The sequence below is a fragment of the Apis mellifera genome, linkage group LG3 (assembly GCF_003254395.2).
Source record: "Apis mellifera strain DH4 linkage group LG3, Amel_HAv3.1, whole genome shotgun sequence".
Taxonomy (NCBI): domain Eukaryota; kingdom Metazoa; phylum Arthropoda; class Insecta; order Hymenoptera; family Apidae; genus Apis; species Apis mellifera.
In genome coordinates, this window is record NC_037640.1 from 10,607,767 (window position 1) to 10,629,014 (window position 21,248).

Sequence of the window (21,248 nt, forward strand, 5' to 3'; positions counted from 1 at the left end):
AAGAAAAAAGAAAGAAAGAAAGAAAGAAAGAAAGAAAGTAGGTATGCAAGTGCATTGCCCGAGGACAAAAGTCTAGGAGAAAAATGTCGTAATAAACGTAGGTTTGCGCTCTTCGTTTTCCGGGATACGACCTTTTTAAACCAGGGAACGAATTATGCCAAGCAGTTTTTAATTAAGCGCAAAATGAATGTTAAAAATCTAACCTCGTCGACGAGATTAATCCTCTCTTTCTCTCCGTCTCCGTTCTCTCTTTTGTCTTTAAAGTAAAAATTTCCAGGAATAATGAATAAATAAATAAATAAATTAAACGATACCCAACCCCACCTAATCCTAACTCACAGAATCCACAGAGAAAAAATTATTATTATTATATCATTTTTAAATTACCACTTTAATGCGAAGAAAAAAAAAATAGAAACGCAAAGAGGCATAAATATAAACAGTTAATTTGCATATTATTCATGGTAAAATAAATATTTATTCGAAACTCGTATGACTTCATTTTCATAAAATTGTTTCTCCTCGATTTTAATCACGGTATATTTCGATCATGCATGTACACATACTCTCTCATGCAAATCTTTAATCTAGCCATCCTCCCCGAAGAAAAATTATAATGACAAAAGAACTTGTTATTATTTCTCTATGAATAAGTATCGGCTATATTTCATCACCCGTTTATTTCCGCTATGGGAATGAATATTTTGCGATACGTTATATTAAATTAATATCGCGAGATTTGATTTCGTTTGAATTTCACGTTTGTAGCTCGCTTTATCCGTATTAAATATGCTTTATTACGGGAGGAGGATAAAAAGGATAAATATCGAGGCATCATGGTTGAATGAAAAGCGAATGCTGATCGGATCGGGAACAAAGGGAGAGGAGGCAACCGGAAATCATTAATTGCTCTGTCATCGTCGAAGCGTCGAACGAGTGGTTAATGAGTCGGACAATTTTTCGCAGATGTTCGATTTCGCGGAACCGGCCTTGAATCTTTGAAATAAAAATAAAAATAAACGTTGCAACGTTGCTAAATAATTACGCGAAAATGTGCAATTACAGTTGAGCGGAATAATGAGAGTCGGGAAAGAATAACTCGAAATATTTTGTGAGGAAAAACAAATTTTGGCGCGAATCAAACGAGTTTTCTTTAATTTGCAAACTCGATCCTTTTTTTTCTTTTTTTTTTTATAATATAATGGAATTTGTTAGCTCTTTGAGGTGGGAAAAATCGCAAGAAGCGATAAATAAAAAAGAGTAAATATTCCTCGATGATGGAATAAGGTTTTTTTAAAATCCGCGTGAATGGAAAAAAATTCGCAAAAATTTTTCTGCGAGAAAATAAATGACAAATAAGTGCGAAATATTAAACGTTGAAAAATTAAATTAATAAAAATTCGAAATTCTCACGAACTTTTTCAATTCCTCTGTTTTTTTTTCTTTTTTCATAATAATCGAAAACATACCTGAAACGTATTTCCGTTACAAAATGAAAAAAAAAAGAATTGGCTTTCGAAGCTCGATCTAACTCAACATCCCCTACTTCTAAACGCGACGAATATTACGAATGGATGACCGATCGAACGTAAAACGTTGTAAAACGTCTGGTTTCATAAATATTTTCGGTATCTCGCGTGTATGGATCCGATATTTTTTTTTTTTTTTCTTTCTTTTTGCGGCTATAAGTTTCCTGCAGCGGCAAAGTTTAACATTATCGGTTTCCTTCTCTCCCCTCGAGTTCTTCAAAAGTTTGTTTCCAACTTTCTATCGTCGGAGACAGGCAATTTTGCCCGAGTTCGATCGAAGATTCGGCCTCGACCCTCGCCTTCTGCATTCTTTCTCTTTCCTTTTAATTCCTGTAATCCGATATTTATGTAAATAGATCGCGTGCAAATTTCGTTTTGAAAATTGATCCCTTCTTTTGTTCCCTATTTTTTTTTTTTTTTTAAATTTTTCCCTGTCATTTATTTTTTTCTTTTTTTAATCGTGAAATATTATTATTATTCCTGTAACGATCGACGAACAATGGAAAGAAAAATTTCACAACGATTTTTTCTGAATTGCAAACGTCGCAATTAAAATTTTTTTCCAAGGGTTGTTCCTCGTTAACTTTTACACATTCATTCGATCGGTCAAAATCGAGAATTTAACGAAGATCTGTTAAAATAAAATTATCATTAATATCCTGTAATTAAAGTTTCATTCGACAATTCAAAAAAAAATGACTCCTGATCAACTTTTGTCCGATACTGTATAATAAGAAAAGCACTCGACGTTCGATATTGATCCACGGTTTATTTCCAGACACGATTACTTTCTACTAATGCGGCAGACTTCGAAGCGAGATGAAATAAAACAAAAAGAAAAATTCTCACGTACGAATTTCCACCGTAAACTCTTCGTTCTCGATCGATCCGTTAATTACGGATACTCGAAAAGCGCGAGTCTCTCTCTTTATGACGAGCTATTAACGAGCGCCGGTTTTCGACGAGCCGAAAATTTACGCAGCCGGATGATTCGCAGCTCTTCGAATCAATTTCAATTAAACGTTTGACAATTCGAGCCGATATCCCGAATTCTAATTAATTTCCATCCACGCTTCGGATCGACTAATGAGAGTATTGACACAAGGATATAACGCGTTCGAGGTTATGTTCAAAGAGAATTCGATTTCCCCCCTCATTTTTCGACGCCATTTTCTCTTTTATAGAGCCGAATTGGAACGAAATAATTTGGACGAATAATAATCTCCGATTAAAAGAAAACCGTAATGAATATTATATTTTTTGCTAATAAAAACCACAAGTTTTATGAACGTGGGATTATGATGCTGCCTGAAAGATGGCAAAAGGTCATTGATCAAAATGCAACACATTACGGAATAAAGTTATTTAGTTCCATGAAAAAATTGTCTTTGATTTTCTAAAAAAAATCCGCAATTACTTAGTTACCAACCCAATATATATTTTCATCGAAAGACGAAATTTTTAAATCTCTCCTCGATGATTTTCAATCGATCTTATCGAGGAAAAGAAAAAATGAATCGTTGGAAGAGGCGTATGAAATATTATTATTTTACGACACGTTGTTACATATTTGGAATTTCACATTCGTAGTTGTTATATTTGAAGCGCAATTTAATACACGTTATAAAGTACTGCTTGTGTAATTCTATTTCTATAATTGGAATTAATTGTACACGCAGCAATTTGTGTAATTAATTGTAATACCTTCCCGATCGTTAGTTAGTTCGCGTTGTTAGCAGCGTTGAATCCTCTGTTATGTATCACGGACAAGGCGATTATAAATTCGATTATATACATTGTGACAATACTTGAACTAATATTATCGCGTTTTTTTATAGGGAAGGAAACGTTTGAATCAATCCAGAAGAGAAAATCGATCGCGAGGAGCGTCGAAGGCTCTTTTTCAATATTTCATTACGCGATGAGAATTGAAAAATGAAATTAAGTGGCCATCGATCGCCAAGCGTTGACAATGATATAGGATGTTAGACACGTTTAATTTCCCTGTTTTCCTTGTTCCATATACGATTTTACTCGCGAAATTAATATAAAGTTTAGTTATCTGCCGAGTTTCCCAATTAGTTCCACAGTCATACATGTAGGCCACCGACCTAGAAAATTTCTATGCCATTTTCACAATAAGATGTCGAGTACATCGTGCTTCAGAATCTCTTATTGTTACTTAAGTATCTTAACGAGTTTATCAATCATTCGTTGGCAAACTTTTTCTTCTCAAACTATGCTTCATATATTCAAAATATCTTCAAATTATTCATTAACTTAAAAAGAAAAAAAATCCTAAATTCTTAAAAAGACTTATCTCTACGATTTTTAAATACTTATTTGTAATATAAGACATTTTTTCTTTTTTCCAACGTAAATAGAGGTGCAATAATAATTAGAAATGGTTGAAAAAATTAAAATCAAATTAATCCAATATATATATATATTTATATTCGAAATATGATTGAAGGGAAAAAAAAGAAAAAAGAAAGGGAAATTGTTAGATTGATAACACAAGTTGGAAATTTTATCGATCATCCGGTAGACGTGTGTATATTTAACGGTGCATGCGCGTCCTTGATGACGGTGCAATCGCATAAATAGAGGCGCGGAGAGGAAGTTATCGATATTGTAGCGCGACCTAACGAGTTCAATTCCGTGCAATCACGTTTAATGCGTACGATCGTATCGTTCATAAGCTCTTCTCTACCGGTTTCCATACCTAATTCTCCGCGTGATCGTCGCTTTTATCGATGCTCGATCCATCGTGAAAATCGCCAATTATGCGAAACGTGTCATCCCCATCGAAGAATAAATGTCTCCTGTTGATCCTGCGAGGGATTAATAATGGAAGATCGAACGGGAGAATTGCGAATAAATAAATCGAGTAAAAAAGTTTTTTTCGATTAGGAAAACTTCTTCTTTTTCGATTCTTCGTTAAATTTCTTTATTATGACTTATTATTGATCTCAGAGATTCGATGGGATGGAAAGATGAGAGATACGTTTTGGTAAAGGTTATTAAGAGTTGAAGAAATAAATAGGCGGCGGCAACGATGGTTAAAATTAGAAAAGAGGTGGCGAGGTAAGTTGAAGAAACGAGCGGATGAATCATTTCTAAAATAAGGATCGCGTGTAAATCTAAGAAAAGTTCAAGGAATCGATTTACTTTGGTATATAAACTCTCGTTTCGAAGGAAATATCAATTCTTAAATAAAATATTCCTTTCTTCTATCGCGATGAATAATTTTCGAAAGAAAAAATGGTCACCTTCAACCTCGAAAATTTTATATATTTTATATATATAAATAATAAACTTTTATTCTCTCTTCCAAATTATTCATTTTCACGAAGAAGACACGATGAAATAAAACTCGAAATACGTTCATATTTAGGTAAGAGAGCACCCTTCTTAGGCATCTCGTTAGTCGATTACTTCGGCAAGTTTAAATTAAAATTTTATTTCCAAAAGTCGCCGTGAATTTTGGCCAACATTCGACGAAGTGATTTAAAATGTAAAATCGCCTCCGAACTTTCATAATTCCTATCGTCGAGTATTCAATCTCTTTCTCTCTCTCTGTCTTCTTGCCATGTAAAATTTATTTATAAGAGCAAATAAATAAGAGAGTTGAAGATATTTTCAATTCTGGAAATCAAGGGATGCAAGTGTGAATTAAATTCCGGATTGGAAAATTTCTTCTCGAAAGTGTGCGATTAATTTTGATCTTGCGATTATCGATAAAAAAATGTGAAATCCATTTTTGTGCAAGCATGGATTGTAAAAATTTTGTAGGAGATATAGATATAGATTTTTTGACTGCTTTTTTTTTTAAGATTATAAATGTAGGACAGTTTTTTTTTCGTAGATATGTAACATTTGCTTCTTTCTTTAATAATCTTGGATATTTTAAATAGATTTGATAGCATGATTACGTGATTACAATTTAGTATAATAATCTGTCTCCTTCAAACGGTTTTCGATATAACAGGTTGGAGAGGAGGGGAGAGAGACGCAGAAAGGAGCCGTTAGTTACGTAAATTTCAAGGATACGGGAAATTGATCTTGAAAATTGATCGTTAGAAAAGTTCGTTGACCGTGTCAGGAGAATTATGCTGAGAATCTCTTAAATTATCGCAAATAGAGAATAACTGGAGATACGTTTCTTTTACTTTTTTTAACGAGTAATAAAAATATAGGAGGAAAAGGAAATGAACGAAAGACGATAAAAATGGAAAAGTGGTAAAATTTTAGATTTTTATTCATTAGTAGAATTGACGTGTTTCGTGAAAGTGATGGATCGTTCACGGAAAAATGCGATGTGTAGATTGTTCGATTGGATCAAAAAAAAAAAAAAAAAAAAAAAAAAAAATAGTAATAATAATTAATATTCAGTTTGTTTTTGACGGTTTTGTCGGTGATTGGAGATGACGGTAATCGATCGTTCGAACGAAACTATAAACACTGCTCGATATTTGTCTATCGCCGTGAATATTTGAAATTGAGGGAGAGGGAGGGGGGACATAGCGTGAAAATTCGAAATAGTTTCTATAAATTTTGATTAAAATTTACTTTCACGGTGATAAAATTTCATCGTTCGATTAACTCGAAACTTAATCGATTTCGAAAAAAGTCAATTTATTTCTATTGTGTGAATTTTTAAAAGTGATTAAAAACTATAAATCCCAATCTGTCTTTGAATAAGTAAATAAAATTCCATTGTTTGATTAATTTCAAATTTATTAATTTAACAATCGAGATACCTAATCTTATCTCTATTAAATTCCTTCGATATCGAATTTTGAAATTTTCAGTTGGCAATAATTGAAAGTTTCAACGAGTCAATCGCCTGTTCTAAGAATCATTGAGAGATCCACTTTCGAAATAAATAATAAAATTCTTTATTCCCTTCGTATTTAACTTATAATGTTCATTAACAAAAAAAGAAAATACTTAAATCTTTGATACAAAACCATTTCAATCGTTAACCTTTCATTCCAGCCTTTCTCTTTTTGAATTTTGCTCAAATTGAACGTCAATCGTTACAATTACAATTTCAACAAACTTGGCAATAATTAAAAGTTTCAACGAGTCAATCGCCTGTCTAAGAATCTAAGAATCATTGAGAGATCCATTTTCGAATTTCTTATTCCCTTCGTATTTAACAATGTTCATCGAAAAAAAGAAAATATTTAATTGAAATCTTTGATACAAAACCATCCCAAGAATCGTTAATCTTTCATTCCAGCCTTTCTCTTTTTGAATTTCGCTCAGGTTGATCATCAATCGTTATTTATATAATTTCAACAAAGTTGTCAATAATTAAAAGTTTCAACGAATCAATCGTCTGTTCTAAGAATCATTGAGAGATCCACTTTCGAAATAAATAATAAAATTCCTTATTCCCTTTGTATTTAACAATGTTCATCGAAAAAAAGAAAATACTTAATTGAAATCTTTGATACAAAATCATCCCAAGAATCGTTAATCTTTCATTCCAGCTTTTCTCTTTTTGAATTTCGCTCAGGTTGATCGTCAATCGTTACAATTTCAACAAATAATTAAAAGTTTCAACGAGTCAATCGCTTGTTCTAAGAATCATTGAGAGATCCATTTTCGAATTTCTTATTCCCTTCATATTTAACAATGTTCATTGAAAAAAAGAAAATACTTAATTGAAGAAAATCTATGAAAACAAAACCAAGAATCGTTAATCTTTCCAGTCTTTCTCTTTTTGAATTTCGCTCAGGTTGATCGTCAATCGTTACAATTTCAACAAATAATTAAAAGTTTCAACGAGTCAATTGTCTGTTTTAAGAATCATTGAGAGATCCACTTTCGAAATAAATAATAAAATTCCCTTCATATTTAACAATGTTCATTGAAAAAAAGAAAATATTTAATTGAAATCTTTGATACAAAATCATCCCAAGAATCTTTTATTCCAGCCTTTCTCTTTTCCCAACAATTTGAATCTCGTTCAGATTAATCATCAACCGTTACAATTTCGACAAAGTAATAACAATAACAATAATAATAATAATTAAAAATAAACCTTCGACACTTTCGAAACGAACGAATACCGAAGAATATTGTTGCCTCCATGTCGTGGATCCCATCGATGGATATCCTCTCTTATCCCGGAACGGCGAGCACGGAGGACAAAGTTGGAGTGGTCAACTGAGCGTGTTCTTCCGGTTTACATGCGGCCAAGACAGGCGACAGACCCACAATCCACCTCAGTGACGATCCTCTCCTCGGTCATGAATAATCTTCTGCAATGGGAAGTGTTCGGGGCGGCCGATGGCCGACGCGTTCACACAGACTGTGAAACTTTGTTTTCGGGGGCCAAATTTCGAGGCTGAAATCGTGCAATGTCGTCTTCTGGACGGGATAAGTCTAATGGTCGTGATCGACGAACGATGCAGAGGAAACGATAACTATTCGGATAACGGAGTTGGAAAGTGCGATGTCTCGAAGAAACATGCTCTTTTAGTCTATTTGGTGTGACTGGTGATTGGTGATTGGAATGAATTATTAACGATTTTGAGTTGTAGAGGATTTGTGTTGGATTGGGTGAAGGAAGAAGTGGATTATTAAAATGAATGTTTAAAGAGAGAGGAAAGAAGGGAAAGGAAAATATTGGAAAGATTCTCGAACGTGTATATTCTCTTTCCAAAAGAATTAGATAACTTTTTTCGTGTATTTAATGGAATGAATTATTAATAATTATTTTCACATGGCCTGTGATTTATAGAGAATTCGTGTTTTAGGTGAAGGAAGAAGTAGATTATTAAAATGAATATTTAAAGAGAGAGAGAAATATTATATTCTTGAATATATATATTCATTTTCCAAAAAAATTTTAGAATGTTGGAATCTGTAACCGATTTTAATTAACGTTTTAACGAGGATGAATCTCGAGCATGTTAAGATCAATTTAATTAGAATTGGCTAATTATCCGGTGATCCAGCGCGCGCGCAACGATCCATTCCTCTCTCTTCCTAAGAAGATTCCAAGATGGTGGCCGAGGACGACGACGATGTTGCGTCGGAGCGAGGCGGCCCGTTATTTTCCTTTCCAACGCGTCCTTTATCCTTGCGTTGTAATTTCTCAAAAGCCTCACGCCCGAAACAATTCGAATTAATTCGATTGCTAATGGGAACAATAACGCGTTCCTCCCGAAAGAGGAGATAACCGATAATTGCAGGCTAGGTGTAGAGATCCCTTAATCACTTTCTTGCGAACCCTCTAATTTGTCGCAACCAGTTCGTTAGGGGACGTGTCCTTATCTTCGTTCGCCGGATTATTTACGGGGTGCCGCGTAATAGAGGCGTACGAGAGTGTTCGAGAATCGGTCTAAAATGTGAAAATGAACGTGTCTGGAAGAAAAGAAGAGAGAGAACGATAAGGTTCTGTGGAGTGGCGATTAAAAGCTTCGAATTTATCTCAATTTGTTCTAGGAAGAAATCGTAAACTTAAAAGAAAACTCTCTCAAAAATTCTTCTTCTGTGAAAAATCTATTAAGAGAGTTTTTATTATTAATATTCGTAATTTTTCGTTGTATCAAAATCTTGTCTGAAATTAAATAGAAAAATATATCGTCTTGAATTTATAAATTTGTTCTAGAGAATTCGCGAATTTGATTAAAAAGTTAGGTTAGAATTTCTTAACCTCAAAAATTCTTCTCGACGCAAGATATTACTTATCGATAATTTTCCCAGATTTTACCAAACTTTCTTTTTTTTTTTTTTTCTAAAATTATCATCCGTATATTTAAATAAAATTTTCTTTCGCCAACATCTAATAAGTTCACTGAAAAATTCAAGTATCAAATTCGAGAGGAGGGTCGATGTTAACGCGAATAGAATTTCGCCAATTTCTCCGCGCGAAACGACTTTTCGAAACGAAATTGATAGACGATACGTGATGGCCGCCCTTCTACCCATGAGAGTAATTCCATATCCGTTGGTGTAAAAAGATCGATCTCTATTAATAAAATTTGTTACAAATCGTATATCTCGTGTATCGAAGCCAAATCATCCAAGTTTTTCGCCATGCATCCAAAAGCCACTTTATAAAGCAAGTTTTTCCTTAGAGGTGCTGCAGTTGGTGGGAAAAGTTCCCTTTCTCGTTAACACGTGTCCAAAGAGAACGTGAGACGCGTGAAACTTCTCTTCCCTTCAACTTCTTTTCTCGGCTTTTTTTCTCTCCTCTTTTTCTGTCTCGTTTCTTTCTTTCTTTCGTTCTTTGGATGCGCGACACACGAAACGCATCCGTTACGTGGAAACGACGTTTTGCCTTCACCTTTCCCTATGCCATTTTTTCAATTTCGCGTTCACCATTTATCGATTTAACGATTTTCGTGCACGCCTTCATTTTTTCCTCGTATGCCATTTTTTCAATTTCGCGTTCATCATTTATCGATTTAACGATTTTCGTGCACGCGATTCTTCTCGAAAAGAAGGTTGAAAAATGGAATAGAAAAGATTGTAATAATAATCGTGGGTCAATTTGTATAAATTGTAGGCGATGTGTAATTAAACTATCTTTGAGGAGGAAATAAATTTTTTTAATAATAATGCTGATTAATTTATCGTATACGGGGTGTGTTGAAAAATGTATGAAGAAATATTTCAACAGAAATACTTATATACAAGACATTTGAATATAAGATTCATCAAGAACATTTTTAAAATTTAAGTTTGTGATTGATCGTGCAATTACAAAGTAATTATTTTGTGATTGAAATTTTTACGACTATTAATTTTTATAAGCAATATATATGTATATATGTTTTATTGTAAGCCTTACGAGTTATTGAACGACAGTCTAAATGACGAAATTTATGATTCATTTATAGCTTTATAGCCAAGTTTGTCGTACGACATCAATATAAATCGCGATTCGAACGATCCATTATTCCATTGACGTGGGAATATGCGATATTAAGAATTTTAAAATTATTCGCACGTCACTCCGTTTCTATTTTTAAAACTTAATTCATATTCATAGATTCCATGATATTTGATTAGAAATGTATGTATTGATGTTTGATGATAGAATATTTGATATGGTTAGGAAAATATAAATTGGAAAATTCCGATTTTTACATCTTCTCCAAGAGAGAGTACAAAAAGAATGCAAAAACAAAAATACAGGAAAATACTTCCCTCTGGATCATAACTTTTTTTCATTCACGGATTTCACGAAAGTTTTAGACGAAATAAGCATAGACTTGGTTTCTCTCGATGAAAAAAAAAAAAAGAAGAAGAAAAAGAAGAAGAAGAACCGTTAAAAGAAAACGTGGGACGATTTTCTTTTTCGCGTGGACAAATTGAAATGGAATCGTTGATCGCGTGACGAGAAAAATATATTTCACGATTTGAGGTTGGATACCGAAAGCTCTCCGTGTTCCACGATCGATAATTATCATAGAAATTGGAGGGAATATGCGAAAAATGGTGTATCTCGGGGATTTGGTCGCCATTATGGAGGAACGTGACTTTGACAGGGACGCCATCGACACGGACTCTCTCGAGTCCGAGGTAATGGAACTTATTTACTTCGTATTTCGATTCAACAAAATATTCAACAGGCCGTTTCGATGGTTCTTTTTCTTCGTTAACGAGAATTTCCACCACTACTTGTAACCAACGTGTATTGAAAAAGATTAAGAAAAAGAGGTATAAAGAATAATAGTTACGAATTTATGAAAGAACAAATTTTAAGAAAAATAAACCATGAAAAAATTTTATAATATATAACCACGTCCATTGAAAAAGCCCTAGATTGAGAAAAAAAGGTGTATAATACGTAAAAAACGAGTTTTAAGAAAAATAAGTCATCTAAAAAAATTTTACTATATAACTACGTGCATTGAAAAAGCCCTAGATTAAGAAAAAAAGTGTATAATACGTAAAGAATGAGTTTTAAGAAAAATAAATCATCTGAGAAAATTTTACTATATGTATAACTATCTGCATTGAAATTCTAAAATCTAGATTAAGAAAAAGAAATGTATAGAATAATAATTTTTATGAAAGAACAAGTTTTAAGAAAATTTTACTATATAACTATGTACATTGAAAAAGCCCTAAATTAAGAAAAAAATTAAGAAAAAAAGGTGTATAATACGTAAAGATCGAGTTTTAAGAAAAATAAATCTGAAAAAATTTTACTATATATATATAAAACTATCTGCATTGAAATTCTAAAAATTCTAGATTAAGAAAAAGAGATGTATAGAATAATAATTTTTATGAAAGAACAAGTTTTAAGAAAATTTTACTATATAACTATGTGCATTGAAAAAGCCCTAGATTAAGAAAAAAATATAATACATAAAGAACGAGTTTTAAGAAAAATAAATCATTTAAGAAAATTTTACTATATGTATAAAACTATCTGCATTGAAATTCTAAAATTTAGATTAAGAAAAAGAGATGTATAGAATAATAATTTTGAATTTTTATGAAAGAACAAATTTTAAGAAAAATAAATCATCTGAGAAAATTTTATTATATATGTAAAACTATTTGCATTGAAATTCTAAAATCTAGATTAAGAAAAAGAGATGTATAGGATAATAATTTTGAATTTTTATGAAAGAACAAGTTCTAAGAAAAATAAATCATCTGAGAAAATTTTACTATATATATATAAAACTATATGTATTAAAATTCTAAAATCTAGATTTTAGAAAGAAAAAGAAATGTATAAAATAATAATTTTTACGAAAGAATAAATTTTAAGAAAAATAAATCATCTGAGAAATATTTACAACGATCCAATAACTCAAACTCTTGAAAAAAAAATATCTATATAAATATGAAACAATTATTAATACGAAAGAAGTAGCAATAACAGATTAGATCGATGATGATGAAATTTTGGATCGATTATTCGTGTTAATAAATCAATTTCCAATCACTTTGTGGATGTTGAAAACGCGTTTCCATTGTTGCAGGCTATACAATTGTCATCGTGCCCGAAACAGTTGGATCTGAGCAACGGGGGCCTGTCAAGGATCCCCGACAGCGCTATAGCATTTCCGGCGATAGAAGAACTGATATTAAGCCAAAACCAACTGACTAACACGAACAACAATCTGACATTGTTGCACAGGTAACGAAAACCATTCACTTTCACCTTTCATCGTTTCATCCTTTGTTAATATGTTGCTTCGTCGAATTTCCATTAATACAATTCGTATTCGTTAATTAATTAAATCTCTTTCTCGAAGGTTTCCAAAACTTCGCGTCGTTCATTTGGAGAGCAACGAGTTGAGGAGGATACCGCGAGAGTTATTGGAGCTCGCAGGCTTGACCTACCTCAATCTCTCGGACAATAAAATCGAGAAAATTCCGGCCGACATAAGCCAGCTTATCAAGTATGTAGTAGAGTCAATTTTATCAGATTTCGCTTGGAAAACAGGAAACAGGTTGTGTGCGTTGTTGTTTCACACACGCGGCTTGTTTCTTTGGTAAGCAATTATACAACGATTTGATTTTTTCTTTCTTATTGTCAATTGTTTATTAACTTTTCGTTAAATATTTTTAATTTCTTCCAACATTTTTAATTTCAAGAGTTTTTATATAAATTTTAGAGGAATAATTTTGAATGACTCTGAGAATTAGATTAATTTTTTTTTTTATTATTTATTTATTCGTTCATTAATCGTGTATCCATAACTTGGAGATAATAAACTGGCTTTCGAAATCGTTGGCAGTTTCAAAATTGATTTCTCTTCGAGAAACCAATGTGTGTATGTATATATATATATATATATATATATATATATATATATAGATATATCAAAGCTATCGATAAATGCTGAACAACGTGAAAGAAACTTGAGAAATATGAGATTGCTCGAGTCGCGATTTGACGTGGAATAGCATGGTCGGAACATTGAAGGATAATACTCTTTCACAACGAGGAGAACGATTTCTCCTCGAGGAAATATTTTCAAATCGTGTAGAAGAATCGTAATTTTAACATGTTCTTGACGTCTCCTTTCTATATCAACCGAGCAGTCACTTTCATCAAAATTTTAACCGCATAATATTTCGTAAAAGTATCGGATTGAATTATTATCAGTCACGAAACTTTCTTCTTTCAATTTTATTTTTTTTTAAATATAAACAGTCTAATCAACTTAGGAATAATTTAATTAGAATTAAGATTGAATAATTCTTACGAAATCTACATTTAACGATTTGTTAATAATCTGTTTGCAAATTCTATGCTTAAAAAAATATCCCATATATAATTCTACACGAGTTAGAACTTAAATAAATCTCATCAACACTAATCGTATTGATCCTAAAATAGCATAATTACAATTAGAAATTCATCCAACAAATAATAAACACTTAACTCCAAAACTAATAATATAAATAAAATTCTAAATTCTATAAAATATATTGATCTAAATCAAGGATATAAAATTCATATAACCAAAAATAAAAAAAATATTATTATTGGTCTATAAATAAATAAATTTGAATAATTAAAAAAAAAATCACTCTTTAGATAATAACTTTAATGCATCACTAAAAGGTTGAAATATACCAAATAATATAATTTTATTTTATTTGGTCCTTTACGATCTTGAATATATCCCAAAATCTTTCGTTCTTACAAATTTAAAAATACAACTCTAATTAAAATTATAATAATAAATTAATTAATACTCAAATTATTATTTATTAACTTAAAAATTAATATAATTAAATCCTAAATTTAATGCACTTTTATGTTAAAATAATTAATAATTTATTTATTAATAATCTTATTCATAAATAATTAGAAATACAATCTTTTTCTTTCATTCAATCTTTCTACTTAAGATATTGAAAATCTCTGTGGTAAGATTTAAAATGTTACATTAGAAATATAATCTTTTTCTAAAAAGATAGAATGGTATATATCTTTCTACTTAAAATATCAAAAATCTCTTTAAATGTAGTTTAAATGCTACTAAATCTTAAAATATGGAAAAAAAACGTGTATTTATCGTTTTAATATAACCGCAAGGTTTAATGTCACAACACGTGATAACATATGTTCCTCGACAGAGGAGCGAGTTGCACGAACGATTTCCACAAACACAAATCGAGATTTATCGGCAATCTGTCGATGAGTCTTCCACGTGGTTGATAACAGAAAGTTATCCGTTAATTAATCGGTCGAATCGCCGAGTCAGATGTATTATTCGCCGATTTCCTTGCATCCGCAATTGCTCCCTTACCAAGTCGACGGTGCGCTAATTCGGATAAATCGCCTGATCCCCATGGATAATTGAAATCGATATCGCGATTTGTGGAAACTCTTAAATTAAACGTTATCGATTGAAATTGTTATCTTTTATATTTTCCAGGATATAGAAATTTAGAAATGTCTTTCAAATCGATATTATCGCAAATTAATCACGAAATTTCGATAATCAAAGATCAGAGATCAAATGAGAAAGGAAACGATTATCGATCAAACGTGTTATCACGAAAAATATAACAATTACCTATACATCAAATTTTGAATCGAAATTGAAAAAAAACAACCAACTTATAATTAAAAAAATATTAAAACTTTGGTGAAAAAATACTCAACTCGACACAATATCACAATAATATTAAAAATATAACAATTACTGGATCCAATTTTAAATCATAATCATATCAACGTGAACTTGAGAAAGCACTTATCAATTATCAACAATTAAAAATACCGAATTACTCTAAACCCAAAATACTTATAAATCAAATTTCAAATTAAAAATAAGAGCCGCGAGTCCATGTTCCAACACCTTATCGCCTCGCCTAAAAATACAATAATTACGTAAAGATCGAATATACACTCGGTGCATTTTTAATCGCGCATAAAACTCGGTTTGCCAAATCCTCTCTCGAGGCAAGGGAGAGATAAACGGGAGGGGGTTGTACGCGTGGGTTGGCCAATAAATCGCGCAAAGCGTCTCATCTCTCGGCTCGATCGCGAGAGGCCCTCTCCTGTAATTAAGCCGGAGATTACGTAAAGTTTCTCGAAAAGTGGTTTCCACTGGCCGGAAACCGGGATGCCACACGGATGCCTCGGGACGAGGAGGAACTACGGGCGTGAGCACGAGCCCACTACTAACATACATACCGACACACATCGCCCGTCACGTATATACGTGTGTTTATATAGACACAGTGTAATGTTTTCGAAAGAAGGAGGGAAAAGAGAGATGAAACTAGGTGTACAAGAGGTGATCCGTAGGAGAGCGAGTGGGAGGGAAATGCTGAAGTTGTGGAGGCCTCTACTACGGGTTGGGCAACAACACTAGGACGGGTGGAAGTGGTGGATGCAGTGGCGCGGAAACAGAACCGCGCGTGGAAGAAGGAGGAGGCGTGCAGCGAATTAATGCTGCGAAACTTTCCAATAATCGGGCGGCCGTATTTGCCTCCTGGCTCTCTGGGTTGAAATGCGATATGAAATATGGAGGATGATTCGCGGAGGGAATTTCGCGCGGCCTGGCACGAGGTGATGAATTAATAAAGAAAAACGTTGATAAATAATTAGCGGATTAATTATATTGTGGTGTAAATTGCAGTTTTCTCGACGAACGAAATGATTTTCGTACCGACGATCCGCTTTGGATTCAATTAAATTATGGGATGGAAATAAATATGGTTTATTATTTTTATATTGGATTAAGCAATCGTTATGGATATCGTGAAAGAGACTTTGGATTATTGCCATATTTTAAATCTGTAAATATTTGTATAAGTAATGATGTGAAGATAAATAGATACGTTTGTGGTTAAATAATTTAAAATGAAAAGGAGGAAATTATTTTTTTACGGTTTTTGGTTGTTTGGTTGTTCTAGCGTTAATAAGGAAAAATTTTTTGTTGTAGTTTCTACTGTTTAGATATTCTTTTAATTAAGCGGTGATCGAAATTGATATAGGAAATAAATAAGATATATATATATTTGTTAAATTATGTATTTAAAATTTTCTATAAATTTATTCGTATAACTATATACCATATATCATTGTTCAAATAAATTTTAATCATTAATTGCGCACAATTACAAAACTTGAACCTTGAAATTTGTACACGTGCTATCAATTAATGGTAATGATACCGATTCCCCTTCCTAACCTTATGCTGTTTTATTTCCTCCTCGCTGTAATCATGTGATTTGGCTAAATTACTGCGAGGAAAAACGAAGTGAAACTATTTAACCAGATATGAAAATGAAGTTGGGTTATATAACAGGACAAGTTAATATTCTTAAACTCTTCAAAAGATTATTCTTCTATAAAAAAAAAAAAAAAAATGCGATGTGGAATATTTGAGAGCGGATAAGTAGAATGAAAAAAACATTAAATGATAGAATTTACGAGTTTTTATACAGAAAGTATGTCATATTAAACTTGCTACGATAATAAAAATAGTTTTTATAATTCCATGCATTCCACGTTCAGAAAATATTATTGAGATGAATATTTTTAAATGTTTCTCATTAATATCATTAATGTTAAATTTTAATAAAATAATTTAGTAATTTATTAATTTAGTAATAATTTAGTAATTTAGTAATTTAAATGTTTTTAACTTAATTTATTTTTTTTTAATTTTTTGAGTTTTATTTGGGTTTTTTTGAGTTTTATATAAATTTTAAAAAAATTAATTATTATGCATATTAATTATTATTCATATTTGTTTATTTATGATTAATATAATTAGTATAAAAAATTAACTTAAATTTTTAATATTTTTTAATTTTTAAAAAAATTTTTAAATAATAGTTTAATAAATATTTATATATTAATACATTGACCAATAGTTTATTAGTTAAGATTATGATCCAAATGGAAGAATGGCAGTTCAAAATTCCAAATAAAAATTTTGGAAGAAAAAAGGAATTCGAATTCAATTTATATATCAACTATTTATTACAATTACACTTTTAAAGATATTATTTACACGGATATATAAAGGATAGAATTGCTTATTACGTTAACCGCTTTTACCAAATGTGAACGAACTCGTTCATTATTCATAAGTGAAAGAGGAATTCCTTGGTACGATTAAAACTGTATACGTGATGCATTGCATAAAATAAATGAACCAATGTTCTGCATTGCATTTCCCGAGTAATTATAAACGATAAAAAAAAAGAAAAATTTATCCCGTTGTTCAATAACGTGATAATAATTATTTCGTAATTATTTTTCTTGTAAAAATTGCAGAAATGGATTAGTAGAAGAAAATAAGAATAAATCCTTGTTTCATAATATAACGTATAATATTTCTATATAACATAATCTTGGCAAATGTTTTATTTCCCTTCTTTATCATAATTAACGGTATAATTTTGTCGTTAGTTTAACGGTATAACATCTTGGATGGATACCAAACACGCGAACATTTCGCCTTTAACAAATTTAAAAAAATTAATAGATAAAGAAAAAAAAAGAGAAAAGAAAGATTGAAATATCAAATAGAATTCTTTATTAAAGTGCCATAAGTGTATAAAACTACTTTTAAAAAAGTAGTTTCCTCCGATAATTTCTTACAATTACAGAGAAAGAAAATTAATTTTTCAATTTTGACGATCAAAGCGGACCAAATTTGCGAAGAAATTTTTCGACATTCTCTACATGTCAAAAATATCATCCAAAGAAAGGAAGAGGAGGAGGGAACTTTTTCGAGTCTTCTCATAGTTTTTCACCATTCACCGATCATCCATTCTCACGAAAATTATCCTCGATAATTCTTCGAGTTGTCACGGTGACGCGAGAGGAAGCTATAAAATCCTACGAAAGACGCAATTACGTGTTGTACGATGGAGAAGAAAAAGGAAGAAGAATGAGAAGAAAGAGAAAGAGGATGTCCAAAAGGACCAACAGGCCGTTCCCCCCGAAGGGGCGAAAGAACCGTTTAAAATATTCAACGCGGTCTCTTGGTGGAGGCCGTAGCAACGGGGAGAAGATCTTAAAGAAGAATCTTCTTCGAGTTTCCCAACTCCGAGGAAACAGAGAGCCACTCGCGAGAAGCGCAATTTAAAAGCTCCTTATCACTGGATTCCTTTTTCCCTGCGAGCGAGCCACACTTCGCGAGGAACAATGCAATGCCGATCAAACAGTGGAACCGTGCAATTGCTTCCCGATCAAACGTCGAGATCGAGAGAAGCAAGAAGCCTCGTTGCTTCAGTTGTTCTTCCAGTTATGAGTAGATGTGCAGAAGATCGCAGAAGATCGCAGATTGAAAAGCGTTAAATATTTTTTTTTCTTTTTCTTCTTATTGAATTCTTGTTAATTTGTTGGGGAAGAAATGTAATGGGTGACAATTGATGGAAGTAAAAAAAAAGTACTTTGGATTTGAAAGAAAATTAAAAAGAGAAAGATATCCTTGATTCCATGAAAAAAATTATAATTATTGTTATGCTAAGAATTATTATGCAAAATAGTTTCATGTGGGATATATATATATGTATATATATTATCTCAGAGTGAAAGTAAGAGGAATCTATACAACAAAGTAGAAAGAATAATGTAATGCGTAGAAAGACAAACGTGGATAATAAACAGATGTTCTATGATGTATAAACAGACACAGTTCTTCCTCAACTTTGTTTCCTCGTGTCTCGATTGTTCAATCTAGAAATTCCTCCCTGTCTCACCCCAAAAACGAAGCATTGTTATTATATTGCCAGTGAATCGAAGCTCTGGAAGGAGTTTCCAACTTCTGTGGAATGAAACCAGGTCATCAAGGTACACACATACCTCCTTCCAACTCCGTTAACTAGGAACCAATCGCTGGTTGCTGGTACACAAGCAGGCCAGGAATCAGCATAAACCAACTTACACCACTGGCAAAAGCTAATCTTTCCTTTCTGTTACGTCACAGTGGTCAGCCAAGCCATCCTTGATCTCCTCCCTCTTTCTTCTTCGATGCAGGAACTGCTTGGACACGCTTCGACTCGTAACGGACTTCTTAGTATCCTGAAGAACTCGCGTGAGCGTGCACCAACTTGTAACTTCACAATCCTATGGTATCCTGAACTATTGACGGCTGGCAGAGTGACGTTTGCACGGTCCCTGTGGAAGAAACTGTTCAACTATTTAACTGAAGGTCGTTTGAGTGTGAAGCTGAAGCTGGATATTCAAAACACTCTGCTATTTCGGTGACCACATTAAAGAAAATTATGCAGTGGGTTTATTGGAAGAATATATTGAATATGAGTTGCCTGATGGAATTCTGTTGAGGAACTCGTTCAAGAAGTTTCCTGAAATTGTGAGGGTAATTGAGTATTATATTGAAGAAATTAGTTGTAATATTGTTATTACAATGCTGGTATTGTGATAACAAAGAAAAAAAATTTGGAAGATTTTACTAGTGTTGAAAACTTTGAGACAATATGGAATAATGTTTGAAAAAAATAGTATCATATAAAATGATACTTGAAAATAATATGATACTATTGTAATTGAAGTGGAAAATTATTAAATGGACTATTTTTTAAAAAAGTTGTAGTGTTAAAAAAGTTTACTAACGTTGAAGAGTTTATTATTAAGTTATTTGTGAACATTTATTGGAATAATGAAATGTATACATTTTACCTATTGCTTGTATCTCTTTATTTAATACAACAATTATAATTTTCAAGTTGAAAGAACTTTATTAAGAATTTTAAGATTCTAGAATTCGCTAACCATTCTCTGATACAATAGAATGGAACAAGTCTAAGCAATAAAAGATATATAAATTAAAAAAAACAGTAAATGGTCTAGATGATATCAAATTCTATTAAAGAATTTAATGGAGTTGAAACGTTGAATTTACATTGTTTTATAATGTTTTATTTTATTAATTTTATTATAGCTTAAACAACGAATTAATGAAGTTGAATTATTAAAATGATATGGAAAAATTTTATTTAGGAATGACACGAGAAATTAACTATATTTCAATAAATTTTTAAGCTTTTTATAATATATAACAAGAAATTTAAAAAACACAAAAAATTTTTCTGAAGAATAGTGTTTCAGTTATTCATTAGAGAGTGCTGAAAAGGATGCTCTAGATTTTTAAACACATTCCATGTTTTTTAAGTATCAGGGGAAGAATAAATAATGATAAAGTAGGTGACGAAAAGTGACTGTCTCCTTTGGAAATAAGTGCGTGTTGGTAAAATAAAAAGATACAAAGTGGATATAAAAAGATGTTTTGATACGATGAAAGAATGAAGAAAAATAGCAGCTAAATACAATAATAAATTAGATATAAAATTATATTAATATAAAAATCATGATCTCAATTTTTTTAATACAATATTTAATATAATTCTCTAAAAAAAGTAAAAAAAAAAATTTTTTTTAAACTTCATACAATTTTCAAATACGTTAAACATTAATTACTTTTACGAATAAATTGACTAATTTCACAAATTATATCCAATTTCTAATTTATCTTTATTTATTGTCTAAAGCAGCAATGATTTCGATTTTACTTTAAAAACTGAAAGTCTATCCGATGACACAAATGCTTACTGCCAGGAAGGTTTTCACCATAATTTGAAACTTTCTACTCAAGTGCACATCCTGTAGGCGGCCCGCTCGTTTAGGTTCACCGATTCGTTTGTCCGTGCAACGAGGGTGCAACGTGCATTGACATCGAATCGCTGTAACTGTAATGTTAATTTGTCTATTAAATATAATCA

At 31.6% G+C, this 21,248-nt stretch overlaps 1 protein-coding gene across 1 annotated transcript in view; it reads left to right on the forward strand.

Moving 5' to 3' along the window:
- The window catches only part of LOC410926 (PH domain leucine-rich repeat-containing protein phosphatase 2), a 109,713-nt gene that overhangs the window by 82,250 nt on the left and 6,215 nt on the right, over positions 1 to 21,248 (forward strand). Inside the window, exons 6-7 of the mRNA XM_026439470.1 lie at positions 12,500 to 12,657; positions 12,776 to 12,922. Of these exons, the coding sequence (XP_026295255.1) occupies positions 12,500 to 12,657; positions 12,776 to 12,922 (305 nt within the window). The remainder of the gene's footprint in view (positions 1 to 12,499; positions 12,658 to 12,775; positions 12,923 to 21,248) is intronic.